The sequence below is a fragment of the Silurus aristotelis genome, assembly GCF_946808225.1.
Source record: "Silurus aristotelis genome assembly, chromosome: 16".
NCBI classification, from domain to species: Eukaryota; Metazoa; Chordata; class Actinopteri; order Siluriformes; family Siluridae; genus Silurus; species Silurus aristotelis.
The window spans coordinates 4,979,223-4,994,504 of record NC_139589.1 but is presented as its reverse complement, the minus strand read 5'-3'; the positions used below and the strand labels follow the sequence as shown (position 1 = coordinate 4,994,504).

General features: G+C 39.0%; 2 protein-coding genes across 5 annotated transcripts in view; both read right to left on the bottom strand.

Annotated features, from left to right (window-relative positions):
• pcxa (pyruvate carboxylase a) overlaps nt 1-9,016 on the bottom strand; it is a 169,513-nt gene extending 160,497 nt beyond the window's left edge. For 3 of the 4 annotated variants that reach the window (XR_014537208.1, XM_083564517.1, XM_083564516.1), the window contains exon 1: nt 8,597-9,016. The gene's annotated coding sequence lies outside the window, so the exon portion shown is untranslated. The remainder of the gene's footprint in view (nt 1-8,596) is intronic. The other variant, XR_014537209.1, reaches the window with a different exon arrangement.
• A 2,180-nt stretch (nt 9,017-11,196) lies between these two features.
• On the bottom strand, nt 11,197-15,217 carry calm3b (calmodulin 3b (phosphorylase kinase, delta)). Its single transcript, XM_083564283.1, has 6 exons — nt 14,784-15,217; nt 13,950-13,980; nt 13,711-13,854; nt 13,528-13,634; nt 13,295-13,430; nt 11,197-12,952 (listed from the first exon to the last, which is right to left on the bottom strand). The coding sequence occupies exons 1-6, from the start codon at nt 14,784-14,786 to the stop codon at nt 12,924-12,926; spliced, it is 450 nt and encodes a 149-aa protein (XP_083420409.1). The 5' UTR covers nt 14,787-15,217; the 3' UTR covers nt 11,197-12,923.
• Between the last annotated feature and the right edge of the window lie 65 nt (nt 15,218-15,282).

Here is a 15,282-nt window from a genome sequence, read left to right as displayed (position 1 = left end):
CATTCAAGCATAAAAGGGAACAGAATGAGGAGATATAAACCAAGAAAAATAAGAAGGTAGTTAAAAAGTATAAACTATACAAAATATATAACGATAAATGTGAAAATGTGTATAAACATGGATGCGTATGACCGTAGTGATTAACGTGATTGTCCTTAAAGTGTCCTTGTGTGTGTGTGTGCGCGTGTGTGTGTGTGTGTGTGTGTGTGTGTATCATATACAGTCCCTCACTTAGGCATTAACTAAATATGTTCACTGGGTCAAAAGCTACACCCGGCTTTAATGAGAAATGTGAACGTGAATACACAATGGCAAAACTAAACATCGGTAGAAAACGATATAATTATTAGGTGGTGTGCTCTCCCTTTATTATTTAGAAAGCGACCAATCATTTGTGATTAATATTTTATATATAGATTCATTCGTCCTCGTTTTTCAGCACCACTGCTACTAGGTGAATATGATGTATCAGAACACTACGCAGCCCGAGGCATGTCCTGAGAGTGACATGAAATACAGATTAACATGGCAGAGGTAGAGCTGCATCTTCTTTGCACTACAAAAGGCATGTTTGTGAAAGGGCCATGTTTAAGAAGTCAGAACGCATTTAAGTAAATTGATTTACTGTCTGCCTGAACCAAAGAAAAAAAATCTGCAATTAAATGCCGTTGAATTCAATCGAAATCGGATAGGACCGCATCGTAATAGGAGTGAATCATATCGCATCAGGAGCTGCTTTATATATAGATATCTTTAGCGTATCATATAGTTGGCTGTGCATCGAGATGAGACTCGCATTTGCCTCTGTTGATTGCGGGAACTATCTGCTATTGGCAAAAAAAACATCCCGATAGTTTTTCCGGGTTGAGTTACACAGTACAAGAGCGGCCTCTAGAGGCAAATCAGACACGAAACATCATGTGCTGTTTATTTGAAGTGTCTTTTTTTTATATTCATTTTGGATGTACAGTGGAACCTCGGAGCTTGCGGCCTCAGCGCTCGCGGCCTCAGCGCTCGCGACCTAGCATGCTCGCGACCTAGCATGCTCGCGACCTAGCATGCTCGCGACCTAGCATGCTCGCGACCTAGCATGCTCGCGACCTAGCATGCTCGCGACCTAGCATGCTCGCGACCTAGCATGCTCGCGACCTAGCATGCTCGCGACCTAGCATGCTCGCGACTTTCATTCCGACCGGCGACTCTCATTCAGATCGGCTCGTGAGCAACCGCGAGCTGCTCAAAACGCTAGTTTTAACATTTCTAATCAAGGTTTATCTCAAGGTTTAATAATTAAGTGTTATGGAGTAAAATAGTGTTATTTACTCATTTAAATCGATTTCGTATAGTGTTCTTTGGGTTTTAACTGGGTTGGAAGGGGAGTATCAAAAGGTCTTAGTCCCTAACCCACGCGAGCTCCGAGGTTCCACTGTAATGTAAAATCTTCAATTATTTATTTGGAGATTTTTTAGAGACCTCTAATAAATACATTCCAATACGATGCATGAGCCTATAAAGACATTTACACAATTTGTCACACTTGGTGGCAATCCAGCACGTACAATTTACCTACCGACATGTTTTTAGGAGGTGAGAATAAACAGGAAAACATGGAGGAAACTTGAACCCAGGATTTGTCATTTATCCATTTCCTAATTTACCTGCTTGTGTTCCTGACAATAAAAACAGCTCTCAGCTAATGATCAGTCCTTAAATAAATTAACTAATAACTAGATACTATTCCTTGGTAGTCAAGCACTTTGTTTGCACAATGATCAACCAATGATGCATCAAATACTGTGTAAATAAGCCCTGACTTTTTTTTTCTTCTTTTTTTTAGGGCCAAATTTGGCCCGAAAAATTATAAGTAGTAAACGAGCAACAGGATAACGAATCATTGATTCACATGGGAAACAAATGCTGTTTACTTGGCCTCCGAATGCCCCTAAACCACAAACGAATTGAGCATCTATAGGACATACTAGACAAAGAAGTCTGATCCATTGTAGCCCCACCTCACAGTTTACAGGATTTTCAGGATCTGCCTCTTGAAGCCACAAATCACAGCACGCCTTCAGAGCTTTTATGAAATGGGTCAGAGCTATTACATTAGCACAAGCATGACCTATACAATAAAAGACAGGTGAGATTATGGCTATGGCTGATTGGTGTGAAAACATGAAGTAAATCAGGAAATGCTGTGTAATTTAAATCTCTGTGGTTGTAATATTTGCATTGCATATTAGCAAAGTGTAGCCAGGAGGAAGCTGGTGTACAGGGCAGCCATGCTGACCATGTAGGCACTTTTATATTATAGAACATTTCATTGTAGTATAATAGAGAGCATAAGGACCAAGTGAGGGGGTGTGGGGGGAAAAAATGTAATTCATTCAACCAATTATAAGCAGTAATAAATGATAAATCAGTGTAATTGCTAATACAGTATACCTACATTATGCAATAAAGCTAATTATATTTGGAAAAGAAAACGTCTCAAAACTACAAGTAAATGCACTAAACTTCAAACCAATTTTATAATTCAATTAAGCTTTATATGTACATGGTTTTTAACAATGGACATTGTCCCAAAGCAGCTTTACAGAGATATACATTGATATAGGCCATATACTTAGAGGTTATAAAAGAAGTTTATCCCTAAAGTGAGCCAGTGGTGACTGTGCCAAGGAAAAACCCACTGACATGGTATGAGGAAGAAACCTTGAGAGAAACCAGATCAAAAAATTAAGCAATCAATGTCTTGGTGGCACCGTATGACCTTCCTTTATAGTTTTCACGGTTAAGGTTATAAGGATTCTCTTAAGGATGAGTATGATGGTATTTTCAAATCCAAACCTTTCTTCCTTCTTCCTATTAGCATACTATTTCACTGACAGCAGGACATATAAAAGGTGTTGGTTTTCATCAAGCTTGGAAATCTACTAATGCCTCAGAATGACCTAGTTCCTCGTTTTCTTCAAGCCAAGTTTAAGGATCACATTCCACTGCAGATGAACAATACTCTGTGCGGCCTCAACATGCAGAGGAATAAAGTAGTTCGGAATGACTGGAAAAACCCAAGATAACGAAAGCTGTAAACTGGTCACTTTGGCGTTTTAGCAGTTTGGCAATCCGTCTCACCAAAAACAGTCTGTAACAAATGCTAAGTACAAGAAAATTAAGAGGTGGTAGTGCCACTGTACGGATTTTCCTCATATTTCTGCTCTGTTCAAGACCAAGTCTCGAACCTGTTACTCTCAACAAAAAAATAAAAAATTTAATTCCCAGAAGACATCCTACTAACCTTGATTATAACTTGTTTTGTTTTTTTATAAACACTAGCTCTTTCACAGTTTACACAGTGACATCAAATCAAAATGGCTGCTCACACTGGAGTGTCAAGTTCTCCATGTTAAAATTAGTTTATGAGAGGAATGGTTTAGATCTGTTAATATCCAAACACAGTAGGTGGTTAAATCTAGAACACGAATACTAATCACTGTTTTGACAATTAATTTTAAATCGCCAATCAATCTAGCTTTGGTAGCTCATAACTGACGTAACATGTTGGGCACACGGGACTGAAAGGCAAAAAGGCTTGACCGAATGTCATGTATACACCATGCCTTTTTCCACACTAAGCAACAGATGTATAAATAACTAGCTGAAAGTATTCGTGCTTCGCTACGGAAGGCAGAACGCTAAGCAATATGGCAATAAGCAGTAAGCACTGAGCAGGACTGGATGATCAGAGATCAGAACGTAACGTCAACAAATAACGTACTACCCCTTTGTAGTACCGATACAGGGCAAACTACTTTGAAAATCATTTTTATCGTGCATCTAACATCTAATAAGAAACAATGTACTAAGTTTCATTAGGATCCGTAATGTTATTTCGAAGAATTTACAATGCGTGAGAAATCGCGTTTTTCGCGTGTTAGCCGCGATCCAGGCCGAATTTTTCAAAACCCTTTCTTAATGAGCACCTAAGACCCAAGAGGAAGGTACGTTCCAAATTTCATTGCAATCCGTTCAGTGGTTTTTGATATTTCGTGATGAGTGAGTGAGTCAGTGGTATTTGAGCTTTATTTATTTATTTATTTATTTATTAATATATATATATACACACACACACACACACACACACACACACACACACTGTATTTAACTTTATTTTTTTAACACTTAACACCGAAAAGTGTGACATGCCTTTCTACCTGGTTTGCACTTAATGGGACCATTATTTGTTTTCCAACAGAACAAGGACCCCAAGCACAAGTCAAGGTTATGCAAGAGCGTTTTTCCGTCCAAGAAGGAGAGAAATAACATGCTGCGTTGGATGACTCTGCTTCCACATGAACCCAATCTAAAGCCAGTTGAGGTAGTTTGAGTGGAGTTAAGTTCACAGAGAAAATAAAAAGCAGCCAACAAGCACTCAACACCTCTGGGAGCTTCTCAGGATCGAGTTAGTCACCATAAATGTTGACTATGGTGACTGATAGAAAGGGAAAGTGTCCAAAGCAGTCATCAAAGCAAAAGGTGGCTAATTTGAAGAATCAAAAATATAAAACCTATTCTGGATATTTTAACATTTTTGTTTACTACATAATTCCACACATGTTCTTTCATAGTTTGCATGTCTTCAGTATTAAATGTACAATTTCGAAAATAATCAAAATAAAGAAAAACCTTTGAAGGAAAGGAAAAGGTGTCTAAACTTTTGAATAGATCTGTACACAGCCATAGGCCACACCTCATTCCCCATAACCAATAAACAAAGCAATGCCTCCACTACTTTGACTTACAAGTACATACATGACACCTGCCTCACTATAACTAACAGAAAACACCAGGGTTAAATCCATTTTCATAGAAAGCTAAGAAAATCACAATTCTACATAAAAAAAAAAATAAAAAGACCTGATGTGAATTATCAAGAAGTCAGCCTCATGTCTGTCCCAAATGTGTGGGTTTTTTGTTGTTTTTTGTTTGGTTTTTTTTTTTAAACAGCAAATCTGTATAGATCCTACATACTAAATTCACTAGAATACACATCCAAAAAGCACACAGGCAAACATTCTACCAACAAATTTCCCCTAGTATCAGCTGCACTTGAGCTTTATTCAACTAGAGGCATCGGGTTTCTTAATACACAGACAAAGGATCATATTAACTGGCACCTGCTGGCCTTTATAAGATATCAGTCAGAGGTGAAGTACTGACTGAGCTCGAGTCAGTATTCAGTACAAGCAGGCTGCTTTACTTTGTTTTAACACTGCAGGACAAAAATTTGGTTTGGCTTTAAATCACGTTTCAAGAATGAAAACCAGACGTTTTGAGCCTTAACGTATTTCCTCTAATTTCAAACAGATCTTCACTATCGACCCTTCAAATCTTAATAAATAGAAATTCTCACCAATAGCAGTGCATGCACTCGGATCAGAACATAAGTGAAGCATGCATTGATGCTCTGAAGTCATTTGTAGCAGGTCTGGTTGATGGGTAAATACAGATTGTTGCAAGAGTTAACAAGGCTAATTCAAGCCGAACGTTTACATCATATTAAATTCTCATTTCTGATTAGTCAGCAAACGGCAACGCCAATATTTCTGGCTGCAGTTTAAATCACAGGTCTATATTTTCACAATGGTTAGCATGACTGATACGCCAGATAATTCAAGTTTGATCATAATAATAATAATAATAATAATAATAAAATAAACAGACAATTAGTGGCACCCAGATGAGGCTGCATTTACTTTCGAGTCTGGTTCCTCTCAAGTTTCTTCCTCATGCCATCAAAGGGAGTTTTTCCTGGTCACCGTCGACACTGGTTCGCAAATAATTTACAATTATAAACTTACAGGCAATAAACTGATACATTCTTTATAACCACTATCTCTGTTCTCTGTCCTTTGAGAAAATGCCCATGTTGAAAGCACTATACAAATAAAACTGTATTGGATCGATACATGGATTAAAAAGCTTTCTGTACAGAGAAGTTGATTGATCATTTCCAGAAAGAGCCTCTGATAACAATGCAGCATTCGACAATGCGTTTTCCGTTTTCTCGCCAACGTAAGCTGTATTTTTCAGCTGGGGTCAGAATGATTGTTTATAGCTGCTATAACATAAGCGATACAAGTCATAACTTCTCTCATAAAATGTTCTGCAACAGTCGATGGACCTCCAAACAAAAAGGTATGGCATGTCACACTGGATTAAAACTCAATCGAACAACTGAAGGCAAATTACTATGCCACAAGCAGAATAAAACATGTTGGGTTGTGCTGATTTATGAAAATAAATTAGTGGCAGCACAGAATGCCTGAGGTCGATTCTTTTTTGTTCATTCCATATGCTAGCTAAGACAGGGGTGTATCTTTTTCCACAAATGGCCGGTGTGGGTGCAGTTGTTCATTTTAACCAAGCCACAACAGATTCTACCTTTTTTACTGACTCTCAGGTTGGAATAAATGGCTGCTTGGTTGTTATAAAAACCTGCACCCACACCAGTATTGTGGAAACTATTGGACTCCCCTGAGCAGACGTTTACCCAGAAGCCTAGTTATATCTTAATACACATCTCCAGCAATTACGAACAAATTTAAATATTATGTAAAAATAGCACAAGGGTAATAATTAGCATTTTTACAAATAAAGTTGTATCGCGTGATTTCATTCGTATAAAAAGTCATGCAAAGTTTGCAGTGTAAACATGGATAATTGAGGTTTTTCCATTTATTATGAGTCACTTTGTTGACTACACTGATAAATAAGAACAAACCGGTGCACATAAACACCCTCTGTGACTTGCAAATTTCCAACAAATCACACAATACTCAAATTCAGTGGCGGGCCGTGCATTTAGTACCTGGGCCTTCAGTGAGACCTTACAAGACTTAATCCACCTCTTAAAACCACAACTATCACGTCGCAATTATAGAAACAATCAATACAATACAAAAACGCATTGACAACAGGTGGCATTACATATATGGGGGGGGTGAATACCGTTTCACTAAAGCATGAAAACCAGTTAAGACTCCAAACCTCTACACTTCCACCACAACAGTACCACCTACATCATCTAGAGCAGTTCAGAATCAATATTTGTCTAATAACATTACAAAAACATAAAAACCGCTCCTCAGAGGCTGTAATCCAGTGGCATCGTTTGTATTCACTGGTCTGGAAATGGGGAACAAACCCTTTCCCGGGCTGAAACAAGCTGGCTAGCTTCGAGGTTGGCGGACCCCCTCACAATGTCTAGCTATTCTTCAAAATCTTCTCTTCCTCCGTAGGTGTAAAAAAGTCTAACTCCGATGTATTAACGTGTGCAGATCGCTACACACATGTTTTGGCAGTCGAACTTGGCTGTAACAGTTTTCCTCTGACCAACCAATCAGAGGACGGGATAATGCTGACGCTAGTCTGGGCCAGCTAGCTGCCCTGTGAGGAGAATATGAAATCTGATTGGTTAAGAAACAGATCCAATGCTAATGTTCTCTGTGGTAAAAGGGCCAGCAGTACTGATTCTGAAGGCCCTGGGCAGATACGATTGACAAGGCAGCACATAGAGGCTGAAATCTGATTAAACAAAAAAAAAAAATAAGAAGAAGAAGAAATCCAACATCCACATACACGAACTGAAAGCAGTGAAGCCAAGAGAAACACTACAAAATGAAAAGAAACTGTTGGGAATAAATTAATAAAATTTTATGGAACAAATATTACAATTTATGTGGTAAATGTAGGTCAGTGCTTCTGATAGTGTTTAGGCCAGAGGAGAAGGCTTTGCTGACTGTGATCGTATGCTACTGCTCAAATTATACAGTCGTCCAGAACCTTAGGATTTTACAGGAACGTGTTAATCTGAGATACTTTTATGTTCTGTGCAACAAAATGAAATATCTATTCTTCGTGATGAAGGGAAGCATTGTGGTGTTTCTAATTAGCATATTCATGCATATTCATACATCATGGACTTTTGAAACATCCCTTGGTTAGTTCAGTACTTTAAAAGGACCCTGGACTAGAAATATCAAAGTTATATTGTTTTATTGCTTAAAATGACATGCACATGGAGACTAACCATAGACACAGCCGCAATGGGAAACTCTTGCCATGTGTGTGACTCCAACTTCCCACTCCAACAGTGGTGGTATTTATTCATAGCAGATGTCATGTCATATCCAAGATACCAGTAGAGTTACTGGTAATATTTTAAACTTAGATTTACTATATAAGAAGGAAAATAAGGGGGTGCAGGGTGTTTTTTTTTTTTAAATAATATCTGCTTTGGAGTCATCAAAGTGCTCATGAAACATCTGTTCCAAGTCGTGCATTTATAGTTAGGAAGTGTCAAGGTATTCTTCCCATTTGAGTTTTGCAAACCAGAAAAAAAAAGCAACTCTGACTTCATTGCTCTTAAAAAAAATATGTACATTAGCCAACAGTAACAGGCAGCTTTAACACTCCATGCATTTCTCTCCCAAAATATGCCACCTGGGAAAAATGTGTTGAATGGATGAATGAATAAATGGATAAAAAAGATGTTTGCATGCATCTTTGAATGAATGTATGTGTGCACACTTACCTTATCTTTCTGCACCAAGGAAAACTATGTGCCAGGAAATCGATCACGAGTCTCAAAAGAAAAGGTAGACCTGTAAAGCTCAGATCCGACGTAACTTTCTGTGAATATCAAACCCTGCGTACGCCAAAGCAAAAAAATAAAAAATGCAGTGCTCTCAATGCAACTCGACTATCACGATATATGAAGCGTGCTCGTGAACGCTTATTATAATAATGGAACTACACAATGATGCCTTTAATCATTGAAAATAATTGCCAGTCTTGAAGGGGATCCAAAAGCAAAACTGGAATATGTGAACTTTCTGGAAGCCACTACTCCATATTGAGTCGAAATCACCCGCTATTGGTTTCCAGCACGGACACGTTCCATCGCGTGCAACTTCGTGTGAATCACGCTGTAATGCGCGCGCCGATTGGCTAGAAATGAAAACCCGGAACTAACTTCTTTTAAAGGACCTGTCATTGATCCTATTAGCTGGCTCGGAAATAGGGGTCACGCCATTCGTGAAAACCGCTGTCAATCAAAACGCCCTCAGTTTAGCGCCTGTGATTGGACAGATCATTACGCTTCCTAGATAGGCGGGACTAAGCGCCCAGGGGCTACCAATCGCTGATAGGAAGAAGGAAACAGACATATACAAGGATTCTGGGTTTATTTGGTTAAATTCAGGTTGTTGTTTTGTTTTTGTATTGATTTTTGGCAAAATTGTTCAGACTCCTTCTACTAATTATGAATGATAGTGATTTTTTCCTAGTTGCAGGCAAATCACTAGAGGACTAGTTTATATATCCGAGTTAAGGATTAATCACTGATAGACTATTAAATCATTTATATATACATTTATATATTTACATATTTATATACCTTGCAGACAACCTGTCTCCATTTACAACAAATTTATAAGCAATTATAAGCAATAAAAATAAATATATGACTACTGCAAGTTAATTAGATAGATAGATAGATAGATAGATAGATAGATAGATAGATAGATAGATAGATAGATAGATAGATAGATAGATAGATAGATAGATAGATAGATAGATAGATAGATAGATAGATCTTTGTCATTGCATAGTACAGGTAGACAGCAACAAAATGCAGCAGACGTACAATTAATAGCAATTGTGCAAACCCATAAGTGCAGATAAAATGTAAATATACACCGATTAGACATAACATTATAACACTAAAATATTATGACTGGTGAAGTAAATAACACTGATTATCTCTCCATCATGGCACCTGTTAGTGTGTGCGATATATCAGGCAGCAAGTTTTGTCCTCAAAGTTGACGTGTTCGAAACAGAAAAAATGGGCAAGCGTAAGGATTTAAGTGAGTTTGACACAAGGACCAAATTGTGATGTCTAGACGACTGGATCAGAGCATCTCCAAAACTGCAGCTCTTGTGTGGTGTTCCTGGTCTGCAGTGGTCAGTATCTATCAAAAGTGCTCCAAGAAAGAAACAGTGGTAAACCGGTAACAACCAGCGAAGCACATTAATGCACGTTAGGAGCGAAGGCGTGTGGTCCAATCCAACAGACGAGCTCCTGTAGCTGAAGAAGTTAATGTCGGTAATGATCGACAGGTCTGGACTGTGACAAGCTTAATTTTAAACCCATATTTTAATAAGGTGTTGATTAGCAGGGGAAATCCTCTGACATGAGCCACCATTATCTTAGCATAATTTTTCTATTTTTTTTTTTACAGAAAATTTACCTTTACATTTGCATTTGTGGCATTTGGCAGACGCCCTTATCCTGAGCATCGTACAATTTATTTTACTGTTTACATAAAGATCTGGACCTATTTAAATCAACCAATTGATATTCAGACCAGCATTTACCTTCCTCGTTCCGTTCAAGTTCCTGATTCATTTTGTGTTCAACATTATGCGTCGTTTCATGAATCATACTGTTGACCCTGGACACTCACTCAGGTTTGTCATTATTTTAACCATTAGTAGTTCTTACTAAAAAAAAAAAAGAATAAAAAAAAAAAAGGAAACTTAAAGTAAGAGAAAGGGAAAACTAGAACTAATACCAGTACAATACAAACACACAATTTAGCCACCCAGCTATAAAAAGGCCTCCAAGTTGCATGTCGAAATAATTTACAGACATAAGCAAGTCTATTTGAGATGACCTGACTCGACACTGCTTAAAGCATGTGTGATTGAGGGATGCAGTTTGCTTACTTCTTAATTACAGGTATCACTTACACATTAGCGCCAATGCATAAAGAAAATTATTTAAAAAAAATTTTTTAAAAGGGCCCCTGCAATCATCCAGGGTAGAATGAAATAGTGATCTGTAACCATTCTAAAGAGTAAGAACAATCTCATTGACTGTCTCCATTAACAAGATGCATTTTTATTATTTTTTTGTAGTGATAAAAGTCCAAAGCCTCATATTTATTTCACAAATCAAAGCCATATGACAGATTTGTGAGATCAGTCTGATACAGTCAGCCAAGAACAACAAGATCAGGAGCAAAGGGGGGAGGGGGAGAGAAGAAAAAAAGTGAGAAAACCGTAGCAAAATGACACTTTTTTTGTCCTAAAAGATAAATGTGCAATAAAAAGACAAGAGTCTCAGTATAGAAACACAAGTCCCCGAAGTTTATTTAGCAAGAATAACAGTTCTGCAATGGAACGCATACCTTCAATGTTCCCTAATTGACAATATGAGCAGGAAAGAAGGAAGGGTGTTTTTTCCAGGCATTAAGCCCAATCTTAGCCTAAGCCAGTGATTCTACATTGAAACTCCTTTTTAGTCCAAGGTCAGGCCTTATTCTGGGGAAACCAGCCCTTAGAATTAACAGTTAAAATTACATTTAAAAAAATACATTCATAACAGTAGAAAAGACAGATTGTCACTATAGAGGATGCAACATTTTAAGTCGAGTGCATCACCCTTCCTGCAGGCGCTTTGTCCCTGTACCAGCCTCCACAGTCAACTTGAATTGATAATTTGGCTCATTATTAACTGAACAAGTGTTACACAGGTGCTACAAAGACTGAATTTTTTTCCCAAATGATGTACAACGATGGTATTGGGCGATTCGAATCGATCCTGCCTTGAAGCATTATCACTACTCCTCATTAAAGGTCAGGTTTTCCCTAATTGCATGCTTTCTACATGTACACCACTGTACGTTTGCCAATACCTTGCAGGAAGAATGTTGTACCCGGCTTAAATGCGTTTATTCCCAACCCAGAAATGGTCCACTGAATAAGCTACAGGACATGAATGGATGGTCTTGGACACAGTGCAGCATAGAAATCTAAAGACCATACGTTCACATGGAAGTTATTTTACATCGTCAATACGAAAACTTACACACTGCAACCGCTCAAAACGACTAACCTCTGCCTACAGAACAAATAAAATAAAAAAAATTATAACGTGTTGATAAGCTGGGAAATCCTCCGACATGAGCCATCAGACCTCTCTAGCCTAGAACGGATTATGGCATTATTCAGGACAGAGCTTTTTAAGAACAGGCTTGTGTTTAAGACTAAAACTTAGTGTCTGTCTTTGTCCTTTCCTAATTGGAGTGCACAAGTAGTACAATTCCTTGCTTAATATTGCTCCCCTATTCATGCCTGGGCAACCCTAGGCCAAATCTGCTAGCTTTTTTTTTTTTTTGGTGTTTTTTTTTGTTTTTGTTTTTTTAACCCCCCCCCACACACACACCTAAAGGTTCTCAGTATCTAGTCTGCTTAGTTACTACGGAACTCAATTACACTAAACTGCAGCTACTCAACCAACACAAGTAAGATTTTTTTTTATATATTTTTGAACCACTTAATCATTAAAGCCCCTGAAATCCATGAATGGTTGTTCACCATACAGTTCTAAGACCACTGAGCAGAGGTTGCATGAGAAACATGCAGAGTTAAAGGAGAGCGAGCAAGTTCGAAATCAAGGCAAGCAGAGAAGCACAGAAACATGCCAAAACCAAATAAAGCATGCATTTTGCTGTTCGCCATAGTATATGTTCTATAACTTTCAAAATATTGATACATGTATTACTTCATATATTTAATTATTTTCTTTCTTATCTTCGATTATATGTAAACAGTTCTTTGATTTTTTTTTTTTTTAATGGAATAATGAGATGAAGACCAGGGTAAACAATTTCCTTTGGGGGGGGAATACAAGCAGAGCAGAGGAGGAGAGTTGAACTGCAGGACAAAAAGGAAAACGGGGAGTGAGAACGAAAATGGAAAGCAGGAGGAGGATGGTGTGAATGCTTGTTGAAGATTGACAGTGAGTATGCTGCCCACTGTTTGGTCTGCTGTAGTCCTTTTGGTTTCCAGTTTTACTTTGCAGTCATCATCTGGACAAACTCTGGAAAGTGAAAGGTTGGTAAATTCATGTTGGGTTTTGAGGCAATAATTTATAGATGAGAAATGACCAGAAAATCTAACACTGCAGCATAATGTGCGCATCAGTGTTTTACATCAACGTCCAAGATGGACTGTTACTCCTATAGCAATTAGCATCGTGTTCAAATATTCTTTAAGTTTTTAAACTCTTAATAAGAAAAATTAAATCAAGACCAATGTGTAACATTTTACTTGTTCAATGCAGCAACAAATTTCCTTTTAATCAAGACTGAGCTGCTGAACTTCTCTATAAGCAGCACCCTCATCGCTCTTAAAAAGCCTTGTCCTAAAACACCATACTGACCTTCATAGTTGACCTGCCCATCCCCGTCGATATCTGCCTCTCTGATCATCTCGTCTACCTCCTCATCGGTCAGCTTCTCGCCCAGGTTTGTCATGACATGGCGCAGCTCAGCCGCGCTGATGTATCCGTTTCCGTCCTAAATGTAAACAAAGTCAGCCGTTTGCCAATATTTACACCACCATCTCGAAATATTATTTGGAACGTCATCACCCCGGCACGACCGCGCTTGTTACCTTGTCAAAAACCCGGAAGGCTTCTCTGATTTCCTCCTCGCTGTCAGTGTCCTTCATCTTTCTCGCCATCATGGTGAGAAATTCAGGAAAATCGATCGTCCCATTACCTGCGAGTTCAAAATGTGATTGGTCACCAATATCTTCTAGATGTATAGCTAGCCGGGCGCTTAGATGTCGCCTTACCGTCGGCATCGACTTCGTTGATCATGTCCTGGAGCTCGGCTTCGGTGGGATTCTGCCCTAGAGAGCGCATCACCGTCCCCAGCTCTTTGGTGGTAATGGTGCCATCGCCGTCTTTATCAAATAGCGAGAAGGCCTCCTTGAATTCTTGGGGGGGGGGGGATACAAAAGAGCATTTAATCAGTATATGGCATCCATACACAAATGATGAAAACGGATTAAAGTGTTTAACGTTTAATTACCAGCAATCTGCTCCTCGGTTAGCTGATCAGCCTGTTGAAGCAACCCACAATCAGAAACACTGTAGTCCATGATTTTATTATTTGATAATAACCCGGCTTTGCAAACATCATAAATATCTGTTTAACATGTGATGCTTCCGAGCTGCATTCCAGTGTTGGATGGGATTCAGGAGGCAGGTGATGGCACTCCCTTCGGATCAGTCAGCTGTGATTTAATGGCGATTCATTGCACTTAAATGACATGATGCCTGATTTGCATCTGCACAGGAACCAAAGTAACGCATGATGTCCAGCTTTGGTGAGGAAATTCACCATTAATGCGGTTTCTGGCAACATGAATGGAGGAACCTCAGGAATGAAGGAACCCACTGAAATGTCCTGATGTGAAAACCGGATTAGTTTAAACCCTCATTTCATTTTATTTCTTTCAATTACACAATAATTATCGACCCAGTATATTATAGGCAGGTATTTCACTACATTTGATGACCTGATGATGTAAGGTGTCTACTGCGCATCTTAGCTCAGCTAGCACTCTCTTCATATTAAAAACGCGCAATTAGCTTTAGCAATGTAGCTCTTGGAGTTGAGGTTGAATGCCCTTTGAATGAAAAATAAGCCATTAGACTCTCATTCTCATTCCAAAAATCAGAACGATACACCGGACAGATTAGCATCCTGCGCCTGAAGGTTAGCTAGCCGTCTGGGTAATGCGCTGCAGCAGTCTATTCAATGGTTAGCCAATTTACTGGTTAGCCCAGCTATTTATATCACAAAAGATTTGTTTTCATTCGAATATATATTATTTAATTTTCAACGCAAACCAATACTTACCATTGTTAATGTTGGTTATTCAAAAGGAGGATAAAGTACGCCACACCGAATCCGCCTGTCGGTTCCGCTTTCCGTCCCGCAGCTAGCCGCTGTGCGCCCGAACTGCAGGATCACTCCGCCTCCGTGCTTGGGTCGGAAAAAGCGGGCCGCCGCACCCCCTAGCAACCGCTCTGTCGCTATGGTGCGCCTGCGCCAAGCTCGCAAAAAGAAAACGAACAAAACCCGAAATAATAACCGGGGGGAGGGTGAAGAAATACCAGAATACAACAAAACGCAAAAATAAAGATTATCGAATATTCCTTTTCGTGTCTAATAGCAGGCAATGCCACTTGCACGCTTTATAAACGATCTAAACCTCCGCCTCGAAAGTTTAAACAGCGCGAGCAGTGGGTTTATATATAGACGGCGGTTGAAGCGCGTCAGCTGACCTGAACGGGACGAACTGATTGGTTCCCGTCCACCTGCAATGCGTCAGGGAGTCCATGAAGGGAGGAGGAGA